General features: G+C 38.5%; 2 protein-coding genes and 1 long non-coding RNA gene across 3 annotated transcripts; 1 reads left to right on the top strand and 2 right to left on the bottom strand.

The window, feature by feature from the left end:
* Positions 1 to 6,682: 6,682 nt before the first annotated feature.
* On the top strand, positions 6,683 to 8,092 carry LOC114821480 (uncharacterized). Its single transcript, XR_003768823.2, has 2 exons — positions 6,683 to 7,071; positions 7,413 to 8,092. It is a non-coding gene; the product is annotated as an uncharacterized lncRNA (long non-coding RNA).
* Positions 8,093 to 10,420: 2,328 nt separating this feature from the next.
* Positions 10,421 to 12,245, bottom strand: LOC103418509 (rust resistance kinase Lr10-like). The gene is made up of 2 exons (XM_029093742.2): positions 12,152 to 12,245; positions 10,421 to 11,671 (listed from the first exon to the last, which is right to left on the bottom strand). The coding sequence occupies exons 1-2, from the start codon at positions 12,201 to 12,203 to the stop codon at positions 10,590 to 10,592; spliced, it is 1,134 nt and encodes a 377-aa protein (XP_028949575.2). The 5' UTR covers positions 12,204 to 12,245; the 3' UTR covers positions 10,421 to 10,589.
* A 68-nt stretch (positions 12,246 to 12,313) lies between these two features.
* On the bottom strand, positions 12,314 to 14,566 carry LOC139193861 (uncharacterized). The gene is made up of 2 exons (XM_070817658.1): positions 13,118 to 14,566; positions 12,314 to 12,433 (listed from the first exon to the last, which is right to left on the bottom strand). The coding sequence occupies exons 1-2, from the start codon at positions 13,965 to 13,967 to the stop codon at positions 12,381 to 12,383; spliced, it is 903 nt and encodes a 300-aa protein (XP_070673759.1). The 5' UTR covers positions 13,968 to 14,566; the 3' UTR covers positions 12,314 to 12,380.
* Between the last annotated feature and the right edge of the window lie 168 nt (positions 14,567 to 14,734).

The following is a 14,734-nucleotide window of genomic DNA, read 5'->3' as shown; positions in this document are numbered from 1 at the left end:
AACGATCTCATCCTGGACCTCCTCTTGGTATGACCGCTGCTACTTCTCCTCCACCAAGCTATTGGCAAACTGATAGTGGTGCTTTTCATCATGTGACTCCAGATCCTGCTTCTCTCAATTCTGCCATTCCCTACACTGGCCATGATCAACTCTTTGTTGGTAATGGTAAAGGTCTGTGTATCTCTCACACTGGATCTGCTTTAATTCGCACTATGAATGCTACATTTCGACTTAATGATGTGTTGTTAGTTCCCAAAGCTTCACATAACTTGTTATCTGTTTACAAGTTTGTTTGTGATAATTGGGCTTCTCTGACTTTTGATCCGTTTGAGTTCTATATCAAGGACCTAAGTACTGGGAAGATGCTCTTCCAGGGCCCCTGTGAAGGTGGCTTATATCCTTTCTACTGGGATGCATCCAATGGAATCTCAGGCATTGCTCTCTCTCCTCATGCATTGATGATTACTAAAGTGGATGCTTATGTCTGGCATCAACGCCTAGGTCATCCATCGAGTCTAGTTTTTCATAATGTTGTGAATAAACACCAGCTGCCTGTGATTGGTTCTGTTAACACAGATTCTGTTTGTACTGCTTGTAAGTTGGGGAAGGCCTCTAAACTTCCCTTTTCCATTTTGCCGTGTACTACAAATAGGCCATTTCATTTACTTCATACTGATGTTTGGGGTCCTTCTCCCACTTCCTCCTGTACTGGTTATAAATACTATCTCATTGTAGTAGATGATTACACGAAATACAGCTGGTTATATCCATTGTTATATAAGTCTGATGTTTGCTCTGTCTTCAAGACTTTTGTACACAAAGTTCAAACCTTTTTCGATTGTAAAATACAATGTTTACGGTCTGATTCTGGTGGTGAATTTTTAAGCAAGGAATTTCAGGGGTTTCTTAATGCACAAGGGATCACACATCAATTAAGTTGCCCTCATACTCCTGAACAAAATGGGTGTGCCGAAAGGAAACATCGCCATGTTGTCGAAATGGGCAGGACTCTTCTTTTTCAGAGTGGTTTGGAACCAAAATTCTGGGTAGAAGCTTTTCAAACTGCTGTGTACCTCATCAACCGCCTGCCACCTCAATCTTCTTCCGTTAGTCCTTGGGAGAAACTATTCCAAGCGCCTCCTAAGTATCATAATTTGAAGGCTTTTGGTTGTGCTTGCTATCCTTGGTTGCAGCCCTACTCATCGCATAAACTGGATACCAAGAGTAAACTGTGTGTATTTTTGGGGTATAGTCTTCATCATAGTGGTTACAGATGCTTTGATCCTGTGGCTAATAAGCTGTATGTCTCTCGGCATGTTACATTTGATGAACACTTATTTCCGTTCAAGACTGGGATGTTCTCAGGTTCTCCTCTATCTTCTGATGCTTCTCCTACAAGTACAGTTCCTGCCCCTATACCTCTGAATATTCCTGTTTCTTCTTCCCCAAGTGCAGTTCAGTTGGCTCATCCCGATAGTGTTTTACAACCTTCAGCCTCTTCACCCTCTGCTGCTTCTTCCTCTCTTATTCCCTGCCCTATACCAGCGGGTTCCTCCCCTACTCCCACACCTACTCCTCCTAATCTTCATCCTATGATTACAAGGGCTAAAGCTGGAATTCACAAGCCGAAGGTTTTCACTGCAACTAAACACTCTATTCCTGCTTCTGTTGATTCCATTACTTGTCTTCCTCCAACCCCTACCATATTTTTACAAGCTTCCAAGCATCCGCACTGGCTGGCTGCCATGGAGGCTGAGTTTCAAGCCTTGCAGAATACTGAGACTTGGGATCTAGTTCCTTTTCAGCCTGACTTGAATTTAGTCGGTTGCAAATGGGTTTTTAAAGTCAAGCATAGACTAGATGGTTCGATAGAACGGTATAAGGCTCGGCTGATGGCTAAAGGGTTCCATCAACAAGAAGGCCTTGATTTTACTGAGACCTTCAGTCCAGTTGCTAAACCAACTACCATTCGAATTTTATTGTCCATTGCAGTTTCCTATGACTGGTTCATTCATCAGCTTGATGTCAGTAATGCATTCTTGCATGGTACTTTAAAAGAGGATGTCTACATGATCCAGCCCCCTGGTTTTGTTGACTCCAACCACCCTCAACATGTGTGTAAACTCAAGCGTTCTCTCTATGGTTTAAAACAAGCCCCTCGGGCCTGGTATGAAGCCTTTTACAAAGCTATTTTGTCCTTGGGATTCTTGGCTTCTTCCTCTGATACCAGCTTGTTTATCAAAAAGGATTCTACCATCACCTTCATCTTAGTCTATGTTGACGACATTATCATCACCGGGAGCTCTACCTCTGTCTGCACTTCCATCATTTCTCAGTTATAAACTATGTTTCCTGTCAAGGATTTGGGTGATCTTCACTACTTTTTGGGAATTGAGGTGCACCGATCTGCTACAGGATTTTTTCTTCACCAGTCTAAATATGCTCTTGACTTGTTAAAGAAGACTGATATGGTTGGTGTTAAACCTTGCTCCACTCCTGTTGCATCTGCCAAACTGGATCACTCTGGTACTTTACTTTCTAATCCTACATTTTATAGATCAATTGTTGGGGCCTTGCAGTATCTCACATGGACACGACCCGATTTGGCTTTCGCTGTTAACCAAGTCTGTCAGTATATGCATTCTCCTCGGACCATTCATTTGCAAGCAGTCAAACGAATCCTTCGTTATTTGAAGGGTACTCTTGATTCTAGTTTGTGTTTTACTAAAGGTTGTCAAAGCCTTACTGCGTGGTCTGATGCGGACTGGGCAAGCTGTCCTATTGATAGACGATCCACAAGTGGCTATTGTGTTTTTCTTGGCCCTAATCTCATCTCTTGGAGTGCCAAGAAGCAATGCACTGTTGCCCGCTCGTCTACTGAAGCTGAGTACAGGTCTCTGGCCCATACAGCTGCTGAACTCAGTTGGGTCAGTAAGATTCTGCATGATATCTCCTTTCCTATTCTCCAAACGCCTGCGATTTTCTATGATAACAAGAGTGCAATTGCCTTGGCCTTCAATCCGGTCTTTCATGCTCGGACAAAACATGTTGAAATCGACTACCATTATATTCGGGAAAAGGTTCTCAGTGGCACAGTTAGTGTTAATCATGTTACATCTCTTCTTCAACTGGCAGATATTTTCACCAAATCCTTGCCTGCTCCTCGTTTTGCCGAGCTTACTTCCAAGCTTTCAGTTAGACCCCCTAACTTTAGCTTGAGGGGGTGTGTTAAGGATACAATAGGACCACCAACTAAGCCTATATCTGATTAAAAAGATTTCTTATCTGTTAAGATATAGTTGGTAGAGTAGGTGGTTGTATCTATATATATTGTATTGTACATATTCTGAGTATAATGAAAATCATTCTATTCAATCCTCTCTCTCTCTAAAATTCTTTCTCTCTCTATCTCTAATTGTTCTCTCAAAGAATCATGAGTTTCTACAATCCGCAGGTAAACCAATGGGTTCTTAATGTTTGACCCAATAACGACTCAATTAGTTAATGTGTTAACTTGAAACTCGTTATTTTCGTATTATTTTCGGTCGAGTTAACATGTCGTGTAAGAAATTTCCAGGTCTAGAATATCAACACAAAGAGAAAAAGAAAACTCAATAAGAAATTTCAATTATTGAGTTAGAGAAATATTCCCCAATGAAAACAAGAGTTGTTATACCAAATACATTGCAATCTCCAAAATTCAGTTTCTTCAAATTCCTCCAGCCACACCACAAATTTAGAAAGATTTTCCTAAATTCTTCATCGTACTTGTGAGAATTATCTACCATAACTCATACGAGCCAATTCCTTACCAATAAAATCAAACACTACATACCACTACAAAAATTGTGACATCCGTTCAATCAATATTAAGGTTCTACGGCCATGGATCAAGCAACATATTTTGGTCTTTTTTGACACTTTTGCATATCACATTAGATGATTAATTCTTGTAAAGAATGTATCCCATAGATTGCAACCCTGTTCACTTGTGTAATTCTTCTGTCATTGAATTTCAGGAGTTTCCATGTTCATACCCTCATCCTAGTATGTAAATATAACGTTGTATAAAAAAAATGAAAATTCATCTTTCCATTCATTTATATTCTGATTCCAGATATGTAAAACGTGTCCTAAGTGGTTTGAGATTTCACATCACAAGATAACAAAATACCCATATGTTCAAAATTGCTAGGTCCTCATTTTAAGGACCGATGATGTTCTTTTGTATTTGAGCTCTCAGATAATATTATGGTAGATTAAGCTATCAACTTAAACAATCTTTGTTACATCAAAACACAATAATTCTGCAAAGAGATTAAATTAAAAAAATTCCCACGTGAAATCTTTCGTCTTCTTCCCTTGCCGTCCCATTCGTCTCTTCATCTCTCTTAATCATTCACTCCCCTTTTCTCCTTTATATTTTTTTGTTTTTTCCTTTTCGTATATGAAAAATAGAGAGAGACATGTTTTAAATATCCCAATTTTCAAAACCACATAATCTCAAATATTTTGGTGCTCTGTAACTAACGGTGTTTGAATATCATTGAGAAAAGTGTGAAGTCTAGTTTTAAGCTATTTGGTTTTCCTTGTCAAAAGTTGTAAATACTACCTCACATACTCTTAGATTGTCTCTGTTTTTTACAACTCTAGTATGGGTTCATCTTGTTGGATATTATATCTGAAGGCTTTGATCGAAGACAATTTATCTTCACTAAAGGTTTGATCATTCATATACATTCCATGCATTAACCTGAGTTCCTTCTATCTAGTTTTGTTGTCCAGTCAAAAAGTCACTGATGTCCAGTTGTCTGGACACGCTTTTTAAGTCAGCTCACATGGGCTTTCTGAAATCTTTGCTCTAGGTTGAAATCTCAGCCTTAGATTTGCTTAGATTGAGCTATGCATTGACAAGTGTCTTTTGTCCTTGTTTGGACAAAAAATTTGGTATCTCCCATGTTAAACCCTTAGTTGCCTTCCTTGTCTCTTTGGCTAAAACATTTCACTATCTTAAAAAATTGAGTTTGAGCTTTGTGCCTTCTCATCTAGTTGCCTAACTACAAAATTGTTCTTATGCATTTTATCTCAAGATCATTGTGCATCTAGGTTGCATTAGTCTTTTCAATTTGTGTTGTGTTCTTGATCTAGTTTGTGTATTGATTTCTCAATTAGATCAAGTTGAGATTATAGTCGGATATTCCTTTAAATGTTGATTGGAGAATTTGACTGGTGTTTAAATCCATCATCATCATATCATTTGCATTGATCGTGTTGGTTATCGGTGCCACAAGGTGATGAGCTCAGGAGGAGATGCCACTTCGTGAAGATCATATGAATTCATCTCGTGTAAGCTAATGTTGCACAAAGGTAAAGCTGCTCCATAGATAGGGATCTAGAATTGAGCTTGTGTGGTCTTTGTATGAACCTTTGTTTACACTAGTGGATTGGACTCAATGTTAAGCCCCCGGTTTTTTAACCTAGAGGTGGGTTTTTTCTGGTCAAAAACGTCTTGTGTTGATTATTGTGTTTATTGGCTTTATACTTCAATAATTCTATATGATATGTGATCATCATAACCTATCCTTGCAACTAAGATAATCAACATTTGAATTTGTACTAAAGTAGATCTAAGTTAGCTGAGATTTCTTCAGTTTTTCAAGGGTTTAAATTGATTGCTTCCACTATTGTTAATCTAATCATTTGATCTTAGTTAACTGGTGTTGCTGACTAGTTAGAGAAATACACATATAGATTTTGAAGTACAGTTGAATCCACCTGGTATCAATTTCAAAAAGATTGGATGAAATTGGATGAGTAAAGTTATTAAAGTTTATACAATTGGATTTGCTGGGTTAGATATTCGATGAGGCGATTAAGTTTTGTAGATAAAAGAGATTTGAATGACGTGAAACTATCTTCTCTCTTCTTATTCTTTTTGGTCATATAAATTCGTATTTGTTTCCTTGTAAAAAAAATAATTATTTAAGTTGATAGCTTAATACCGAAAGTTTAAGCTGATAGCTTAGGATTGCACATCTGCCCATATGTTACCGGTTAACCTTTATCTGTAGGTTTAAGTTACCCTGTGTTCGTTTTTAAGGCTATTTCCAATGGAGAATGCTAAAAGGTTTAAAAAACCAAGAAAGACTTGAATTGCCTAAAAACACATCTCCAACATATGATTGAGCTATAACTCTATGGAACCTACTAAGCTATTTTTTGGTCAAAGAAGCATCAAGCTTGCCATATGTAGCCCCCTCCTAGTCCTTTTTGTAGGGCCAACTCTTCGGTTGTAATAATGGATTCAATTTCAACCATTAGATTTGAAATCATCCAACGATAATTTAAGGGGTGTGCTATCCACACGTCTCATTTTACTTCTCACACACCCTTTGTTAATTTATGTCTGTTGATCTTCTTCAATTCATTCAATCTGACGGCCGAAAACCAAAAAAGTGTGGAAGAAGTAAAAATGGGTGTGTGAATATCACACCCCTAATTTAATTATACTAACTAATAAATTTAAAGTATAAACTTTAAATTAATAGTTATTAATGGTTCGGTTTGGTGGGAGATGGTTAAGCATGGCTATAATTCTAAGAGTAAGATTTCTTGCCCTCCTATTCTCATTCTCTTCCCTCTTCTCATTTCAGATGTTATTTTTGTTTTATTATCTCTTTTAAAAAATCAATATAAGATATTGACATAATTTAACGTAACTGGTCAGTAGTAGAGAGGAGAGAGAGATTGGGACGGAGAGATCATTCTGGACGGGGTTTTGCCATAACACATGTTTGGAGATGAACTGCCTACTAAACCTTCTACGTGGACCGCTTTCTCTCTCTGAATCCTCTCCCGCCTACTGCCTCTCTCTCTCTCTCTCAACGTTACAACCACCAGAATCCTCCTGTTCCTCTCAACCTCTCATCTGAACTCATCCTGCTCTTCTTCCATTGAAGGTTTCTATTGAAGCTCGAACTCTTGGAGTCGTCATCCACTCCCTGATAGCCCATCGTTCGCTGCTCTCACTTCCTGTCGCCGCCGTTGGTGTTGGTCCGCCCGATCACTGAGGTAAACTTCAGATTTCATAATTTTTTTTCTTCTACTTTCCGTGATTCTTAAAATCTCAGGAACAAGATTTGGCTGAAATATCTTGCAACTAACTATGTGCCGTTAGTGTAATTTTTGATAAAATATCTTAGAATTTAGGAACAAGCATGGAAATTTGGATTAAATAATCGTACCTATAACGTTTTTTTAATCTGGATGATCATTTTTGTAATGAATTAATCGTCTGTTCGAATCGTTCTGCCCATTTGGGGAGATTCTCGTTGCAATCCAATGTCTGTTGAACTGCTGTTCTCATTTTCCTCTGTTTTTTAATGTTGATGAATGCTATTTACTTTTTTCAGGATCAACCTGCTACAAATGAGGATATAATTCAATGAGACCAGACCACACTTAAAATTTCAGTATACGGTCAGTCTATTGCAGGTCCAAGTTTTCGGTTCTCAGTTTCCGGTTCAACTCTATGGCCTACCAACTGTTTGGTACTGGTTCTTGGTTTGGGACCTAACCAAGCCAAACTGGAATGAACTTTAAATCAGTAGACAGGCCCTTTCAGCCCCGAAGCATCCCACATCTTTTTGAATTCTGAATTCATTCCTCAATGGCTGTAACTATAGTTTCAAACATGCGAACCCATTGACTAATTTTGAGAAATGTAGGTCCGAGAACCCGCACAACCTGATCAAAACCAACAAACACTCACTCTTTCACTCTCATAGACCTCATTGTTTAGCATATTGTCCATCAAATGACCTGGAACTTGGTCTTAAAAGTATGCAATCACAAGAACCCTGTAGTAGTACAAGCCAAGAACTGTTTTCATCAGCTTCTTTATCAGATTCTCTTTTGGTGGAAAAGATTTTATTAGGTCTGAAGCAAGGTAACCTCACCTCTTTGCGCAGCTTTCTGTTTCGGTTAAACCCGTCTCTTATTGTTGTTGTTCTTTCTTGCTGCCGTGAAAATTTGCAACTGGGTCTGAAGTTTATTGATTTGATTCTGTTAAATAGTCCTGATTTTAAGCATTCATCACTGTCTTTGAGTGCAATGATTCACATGTTGGTGCGTAGTTGAACAGTGTCGGATGCACAAGCTCTGATTCTTAGAATGGTTAGAAAGAGTGGCATTTTGCGTGTTGAAGTAGCAGACTCTTTGGTTTCAACTTATAGCAGTTGCAGCTCAAGTTCTTTGGTCTTTGATCTGTTTGTTAGAACTTATGTGCAGGCTAAGAAATTGAGAGAAGGATTTGAGGCGTTTCAGGTGTTTAGAAGCTAGGGAGTTTGTGTTTCGATAAATGCTTGCAATAGTCTTCTTGGTGGGCTTGTGAAGGTCGGGTGGATTGATTTGGCATGGGTCGTATATGGGGAAGTTGTTAGCAGTGGGATTCAGTTAAATATTTATACACTAAGGGGTGGTTTGGGAGTGAGGTGCTTAAAAAAAAAGCACCCATGAAAAAAAGCTGTGAGGGTTTTAGGTGTTTGGTAAACTGAAAAAAAATGGCTTATTTTAGAAGCTGCTGTGAGAATAAGCTGAAATCAAAGGAAAAAGCTAAAGCTGCTATTTGTAGCTTTGGAAAACTGGTTTTTTTTCAAAGCACACAGAGCTACAGTGCTCCTTTAATGAAAAGACCCACGGTCAGATTGGTTTTTTTTCTTTTCCAAAAGCACTTTTACAAAAAAGTTTACCAAACACTCTGCTGATTTATTTCACAGCTACTTATTCTCATAGCACAGCCGCTTATTCTCACAACAACTTTTTTTTCAAAGCACAGCAATACCAAACCAGCGCTAAATATAATGGTCAATGCCTTATGCAAAGCTCGCTAAATTGATAGCGTTAAATTCTTCTTATCAGATATGGAAGAGAAGGGGGTGCTTTCAGATATTGTGACATATAATACACTAATCAATGCATATTGTCGTGAAGGGCTTCTCGAAGAAGCTTTTCAGTTAAAAAACTCTTTATGTCTTCTTCTAAGGGGTTGAAACCTGAAAATATCAGTAGGTACACCTCCTCTTGAAATCTTAGGCGTTGCAGATACAGGTAGTGATCTTACATGGACGCAATGTATGCCCTGCATTGTTACAAGCAGAATGCGCCAATCTTTGATCCAAAGAATTTGAAAACGTATGCAGAAGTTCTTCGTAACTCAAGCCAATGCAAATTCGTGACCGGAACCTCTTCTCCTCCCGACACAGATGGAGTTTGTAATTACACAGTTTCTTACGGGGACAGATCCTACAGCAAGTGAGTTGTAGCCACAGAAAGTGTCACATTTAACTCCACTGCTGGGCAACCAGTTTCATTCCCACAAATGATGTTTGGTTGTGGACAAGACAATGGAGGCCTCTTTAACAGAAATGGATCAGGCATGATTGGGCTTGGACGTGGACCGGTGTCCCTCATCTCTCAGATGAGTTCTTCAATCGATGCGAAATTTTCCTCCTGCCTTGTGCATGCTTTTTCAGGATTCAACTCATCAAGCACAATGAGCTTCGGCATTGAAGCTGTGGTTTCCGGCACCACAGCGGTTTCTACCCCATTACTTTCTGGAGGCTCAAAATCTTTATAGTATCTAAGGCTTGAAGCAATGAGCGTTGGGCGTAAGAGATTGCAATATAACAGTTCACTGAACCCTTCATTGGCTCCAGCAAAGGGCAATATTATCGTTGATTCATGGACTACGCTGACATTGTTGCCAGAGGACTTATACAATAAGCTGGAATTGACGGTGAGTCCATAAGATTAAGACGTCTGACTGACCCTGAACGCTTCCTAAGCCTCAGCTACAAGACCTAATCGACTATCAAAGCTCCGGTAATCACTGCGGATTTCACTGGTGCAGATGTGAAGTTACAAGCTTTCAACACTTTCTTAAGAGTGTCAATGGATGTAGTTTGCTTAGCTTTCAGACCCATTCGTTGAGAAATCGCTGTCTTTGGCAACATGGCACAAACGAAAGAGACTCTCTTTTAAGCCTACTGATTGCAATAAATATTAATTGGGTCGCATATGGAAGGCAATATGCTTTAGTCTTTGTATGAAGAATAAATATTAGTTCTACCTTTCTAAGTTAATTTGAATTCAAATGCACATCCTGAGAAAATAATCAAAGATAGCCACGCCTTGATCAGGTACCTTCTCCTCTTAAAGCTTCTCATATGCAACTGGAATTGGAACCATTCGATATAAGCTGTGCAATTTGTTTAGTTTCTTATGTAGGATTGCATTCTTCAACATAATATATAGATATCGAACTTTGCTCATACACAAATTATATATCTAAAGCTTTTCCATACTAATCGAGAGACAATTTGTGCATAAACTAATCCTTGTACGTACCAAAGCTAAAAACTGAAAACTAGAAAGCAATCAATGCCATTGAATACAAGTAGTCTATTTGTGCTTATTGGGTACACTACACGTTCCTTTGCACATCAACATTGCTACTAGCTATATTAATTCTCTGAATTTTCATCTGCAATCAAAACAATTTCCGTGGATGTTGTCGTTGTCGATGCAGCTTATGCGGTACTTGAACTGTCGCCAGTAACCACCTCTGGCATTTGTTGTCGGTATAAGAAAGGCTTTGGAGGCATTTGAAGGCTCTCAATTTCTCCTTCAAGCATCTCTACTACTTTATTCATAGAAGGACGGTCGCTAGGCTTCATTTGTATGCACCACAACGCCACAATAATCATCTTCTTAATGATTTTCTTTTCCTCCTCTGTAGCATCTCCGATTGTAAGGTCATTTCCTCCACTCAGCTGGTCGAAAACCCATGTCGGAAAGTATATTTGGCTCAAGTGTTCTATATTTACGTTTAAGTTCTTTCTTTTTCCAGCCATTTCCATCAGTAGCATCCCAAAACTATAGATATCAGCTTTGTATGAAACACCTCCAATGTTTTTGTAGAATAACTCTGGAGCTATGTATCCGGGGGTTCCTCTCGCTGCAGTCAAAGACACAATGCTATTATCTAATGGGCATAGCCTTGCTAACCCAAAATCTGAAACCTTCGGAAGAAAGTTCTCGTCGAGAAGAATGTTGTGAGGCTTGATGTCGAAGTGCAAAATTTGCATGTCACATCCTCGATGCAAATATTCAATACCACGAGCCACTCCAAGTGAGATTTCAGACATTTTCTCGCAACTTAAGGAGATAACTCCTTGTTGAGAAAATATGTGCTTATCAAGAGACCCATTAGGCATGAAGTCATATAAAAGAGCACGTTTTGAACCCTCCACACAAAAACCAATAAGTTGGACCACGTTAACATGGTGAATCCTTCCGATGGTAGCAACTTCATTGATAAAATCCTGCCCGTTGGCTTTCGACTTGCCCAACATCTTGATGGCAACAAGACGGCCACTGCGAAGCTTTGCCTTGTACACAGAACCAAAGCCACCTTCCCCTAACTTGTCCTTAAAACCTCTGGCCATCTTTCTTATGTCCGAGTAAGAGTACCTTACTGGCATGAGCTGATTATTCTGCAGAAAGTCTTCTATATTTTCATACATGGACAAGTGCCTCCTTTTGCATTTGTATATTATTAATGCAATTAAACAGGGAAAGCCAAATAAAAATTTGACTACTTGGAACAGTCCTGCACGTTTCAAAAACATTGGAGTCACCAAATAGATTGATTGCTGTAATATCATCAAACTTGTTCCTTTAGTGCAACAATATTTTTCATTAATTAAGCAACTGTTTGGAAATCCTTTAGTTTTAATTTTTAATCTAAAAAGAGAGAGGAAAAAAGGCGAGGGGAAATTGTAGAAAGAAGATATGGGGATGGGGGTGGGGGATGATGGAGAAATGGAGAATTTATGAAACAAAAAATTATTGGAAAACTCTTTGAGATTGTTTCAAAGACTAACAATTTCTCTATCCACCTCGATCCTCCCTGTCCTTTTCACATCTTTCTCATATATATTCTTCCATATTCCCCTGCAACCTTTAACTAAAACATAATAATAAGAATGAAAACAAAGACAAAGTGATCATCAAACATTCATTTTTTAATGATGAGTATCTGAAGCTAGAAAAAGTTGCATGATAGCTGAGTACGAGTAGTTCACACTACCTAGGAGAGAGGCCACAGTTATCGGACACACGTAAAGGGCCTTATGACTCATCACGTCGCTAGGGATAAACCGTCCATAGCGGATGAACAAATACATCTGGTACAAAACCAATTCTGCAGCAAAGTGATGAATATCGATCATAGTTTCCAAATGTAATTTAAGTTTAATAAATATCAAGGTGACCACAAATAAAGAAACTAACTACACATGTATTATATAGAAGCTGCGTTAGAGAGTAAACCACTTGCCTAGTGCCCATAGTATCTTGATGTACCAATGTTCTGCATTGCAAAAGAAGAAGAATTATCATTAAGGATCATATATATTATTTTTCCTCTAAAGGATCATATATTATTTACCATTAAGAGAAAAAAAAAGGTGAAAATTAATATCATAGGAGAATGCTAGCTACCTTTCTGTTTTGTACTTTCACTTATTACCTTCTACTTTTTTGTAAGATCTTACAATATTACTTGATATTCCAAACTGCCTATTTTCTAAATATTACTAGAAAAAATAACAATATATGAATTCAATAAAAGGTGAACCATGTGCTTTAGTTAAACAAAAAATCATGACATCGTTAATCGAACAGTGAAATGATTTCTAAATTCTGATTAATGGGGTATTTTGCAGTATTAGTTTATAGTGGTATGCAAAATAAACAGTTTTGATTATCAAGTAATATGTAAGATCTTAAAAATAAAGTAAAAAGGTAAAAAGAGAGAGTACAAAAAGAAAGGTAGCGATCCTTCCTCAATAAATTTAGCCTCGAATACGTACTTAATAGAAATAAAGGCTTCTCTCCCATTCATCTGGTCAATATTTATATGACATAATTTATTCTGGAGTTGTAAAACCTAAATCTCCATAGACAGACAGACTCCCAGTAATTGAAGACTAATTATTTGCTGAATTAATTTGGTTACTCTAGCCTTGTGAATAAGAGGAATAATAGACACTACCTTTTCTGGGTTCATATATGGGTTCATAGCGAAAGCACTCAATTTTGCTCACGTTGTTGAGCACACATTCCTCCACATCTGTGCAGTTTGAGGTGCTACAAGCCTGGTGAAACCATGAAAGCTCGAAGCCATGCGCTATTTCACTATATATGCCTTCACAGGACGTCAAGTGTTGATGCATGTCTTGTACGGATAACGAAAGTGAGACCATAAGCATCTGCGTTATTTCACAGGACACCCCCAAATCCAAAAAAGTTACAGAGCCATTCCAGCCAGAGATGGAATAAGAAAACATTCTTAAACCATTGGACAGAGAAGAATTGGAAGAGCAGGTGCCGTCCTTGACGCATGGAGCTGTTTCTACAAGGCCAGGAGAATGCATTGGATTTGGACAGTTCATAAAAATTATAGGCCGTGCCGTGTAACTTATCTCTGGACTATTTGAACCCCACGTCAGTCGGACTAGAGAAGTGCTGTAAGGATCCCAATAACCAAAGCTGGATGAGGTTAAAGAGTAACGTGGGATGGAGTAGTAGTTATCTTTCTTTTGAACAGCAGCATCCACAACTCGGATTGTAAAGTTATTGTAATTGATCGCCTTGGCGTAAAACTTTCGGTTATAAAAGTAGAGGACTGTAACATTTTCCTCACAAGTTAGCTCATACGTAGGGTTGCCGCAGTGTTGAGGGTCTCCTTTTAACCGAAATGGAGAGCTTATGTTAATATTGCCACAAGAAAGAGTACAAACAGAATTATTTTCAGGTATCGATGTTTGGGAACAAATAAAGGGAAGAAGAAAGAGTAGAAGAAGGGCTCCATATGCAACTAGTAAGAGACTTCCTCTACACATGGCAAAAGAGAATATAAATGTATCAAAATTATGGAAGAGGGCAAAAAAGCTTAATGGGGAGCAAGGGTTTTTGGCTTAAGGCAAGAAAGGGGCGAATTCAGATATAAATTGGCCGCTTGGAGCCCATTATTTATCACAAACGAAGCAAAGACAAACCCACGAGACGAGTAAAACTAGGATAATACTGACAAGCTGACCACTTACGTGGTCCAATAAAATTATTCCACCTGTCAAGTGAAACTCAATCAAACACTTGCTTATTTTTGTAACCAATCACCCAGTCTTCTTCCTCAACCCTTCTTTCTCCAGCAACCCCCGCACTCCGTCTCACTCCCGACCACTCCCAATCCTTCTTTTCTCCGGCGACGTCAGTTTCAATCCCTCTCCGGCGTCCAGATCTGAGCTCGGTAAAATTGGGTTATGGAAATCCTCGAAATTGGAGGTTGTGGAAGACAAGAGGTTTGGAACTTTGAAGTTCAAAAGAATGGCAGACTCTGATGAGAGAGAGATGCTGGGGAGGGAAGGCGGTGAAAAGGTGGGGCATCGGTCGATGACGACTGAGGAGGGAATCTGGAGGTGGGTTATGGGTTATGAGTTTAGGACTTAAGGTGTTTGGGTACTAGAATAGTGGTGTTTTAAAAGGGTTGTGATATCCAAACACCTTTTTTTACTTCTCACATATCTTTCTAATTTTCAATCGTCGAATCGGATAAATTGAAGAAGATTAATAGATAAAAATTAATAAAAAGTATGTAAAAAGTAAAAAA

Source organism: Malus domestica, chromosome 02, assembly GCF_042453785.1.
Source record: "Malus domestica chromosome 02, GDT2T_hap1".
NCBI lineage: Eukaryota > Viridiplantae > Streptophyta > Magnoliopsida > Rosales > Rosaceae > Malus > Malus domestica.
Note: the sequence above shows the minus strand (reverse complement) of the source record. Positions and strands in the feature narration are given on the sequence as shown.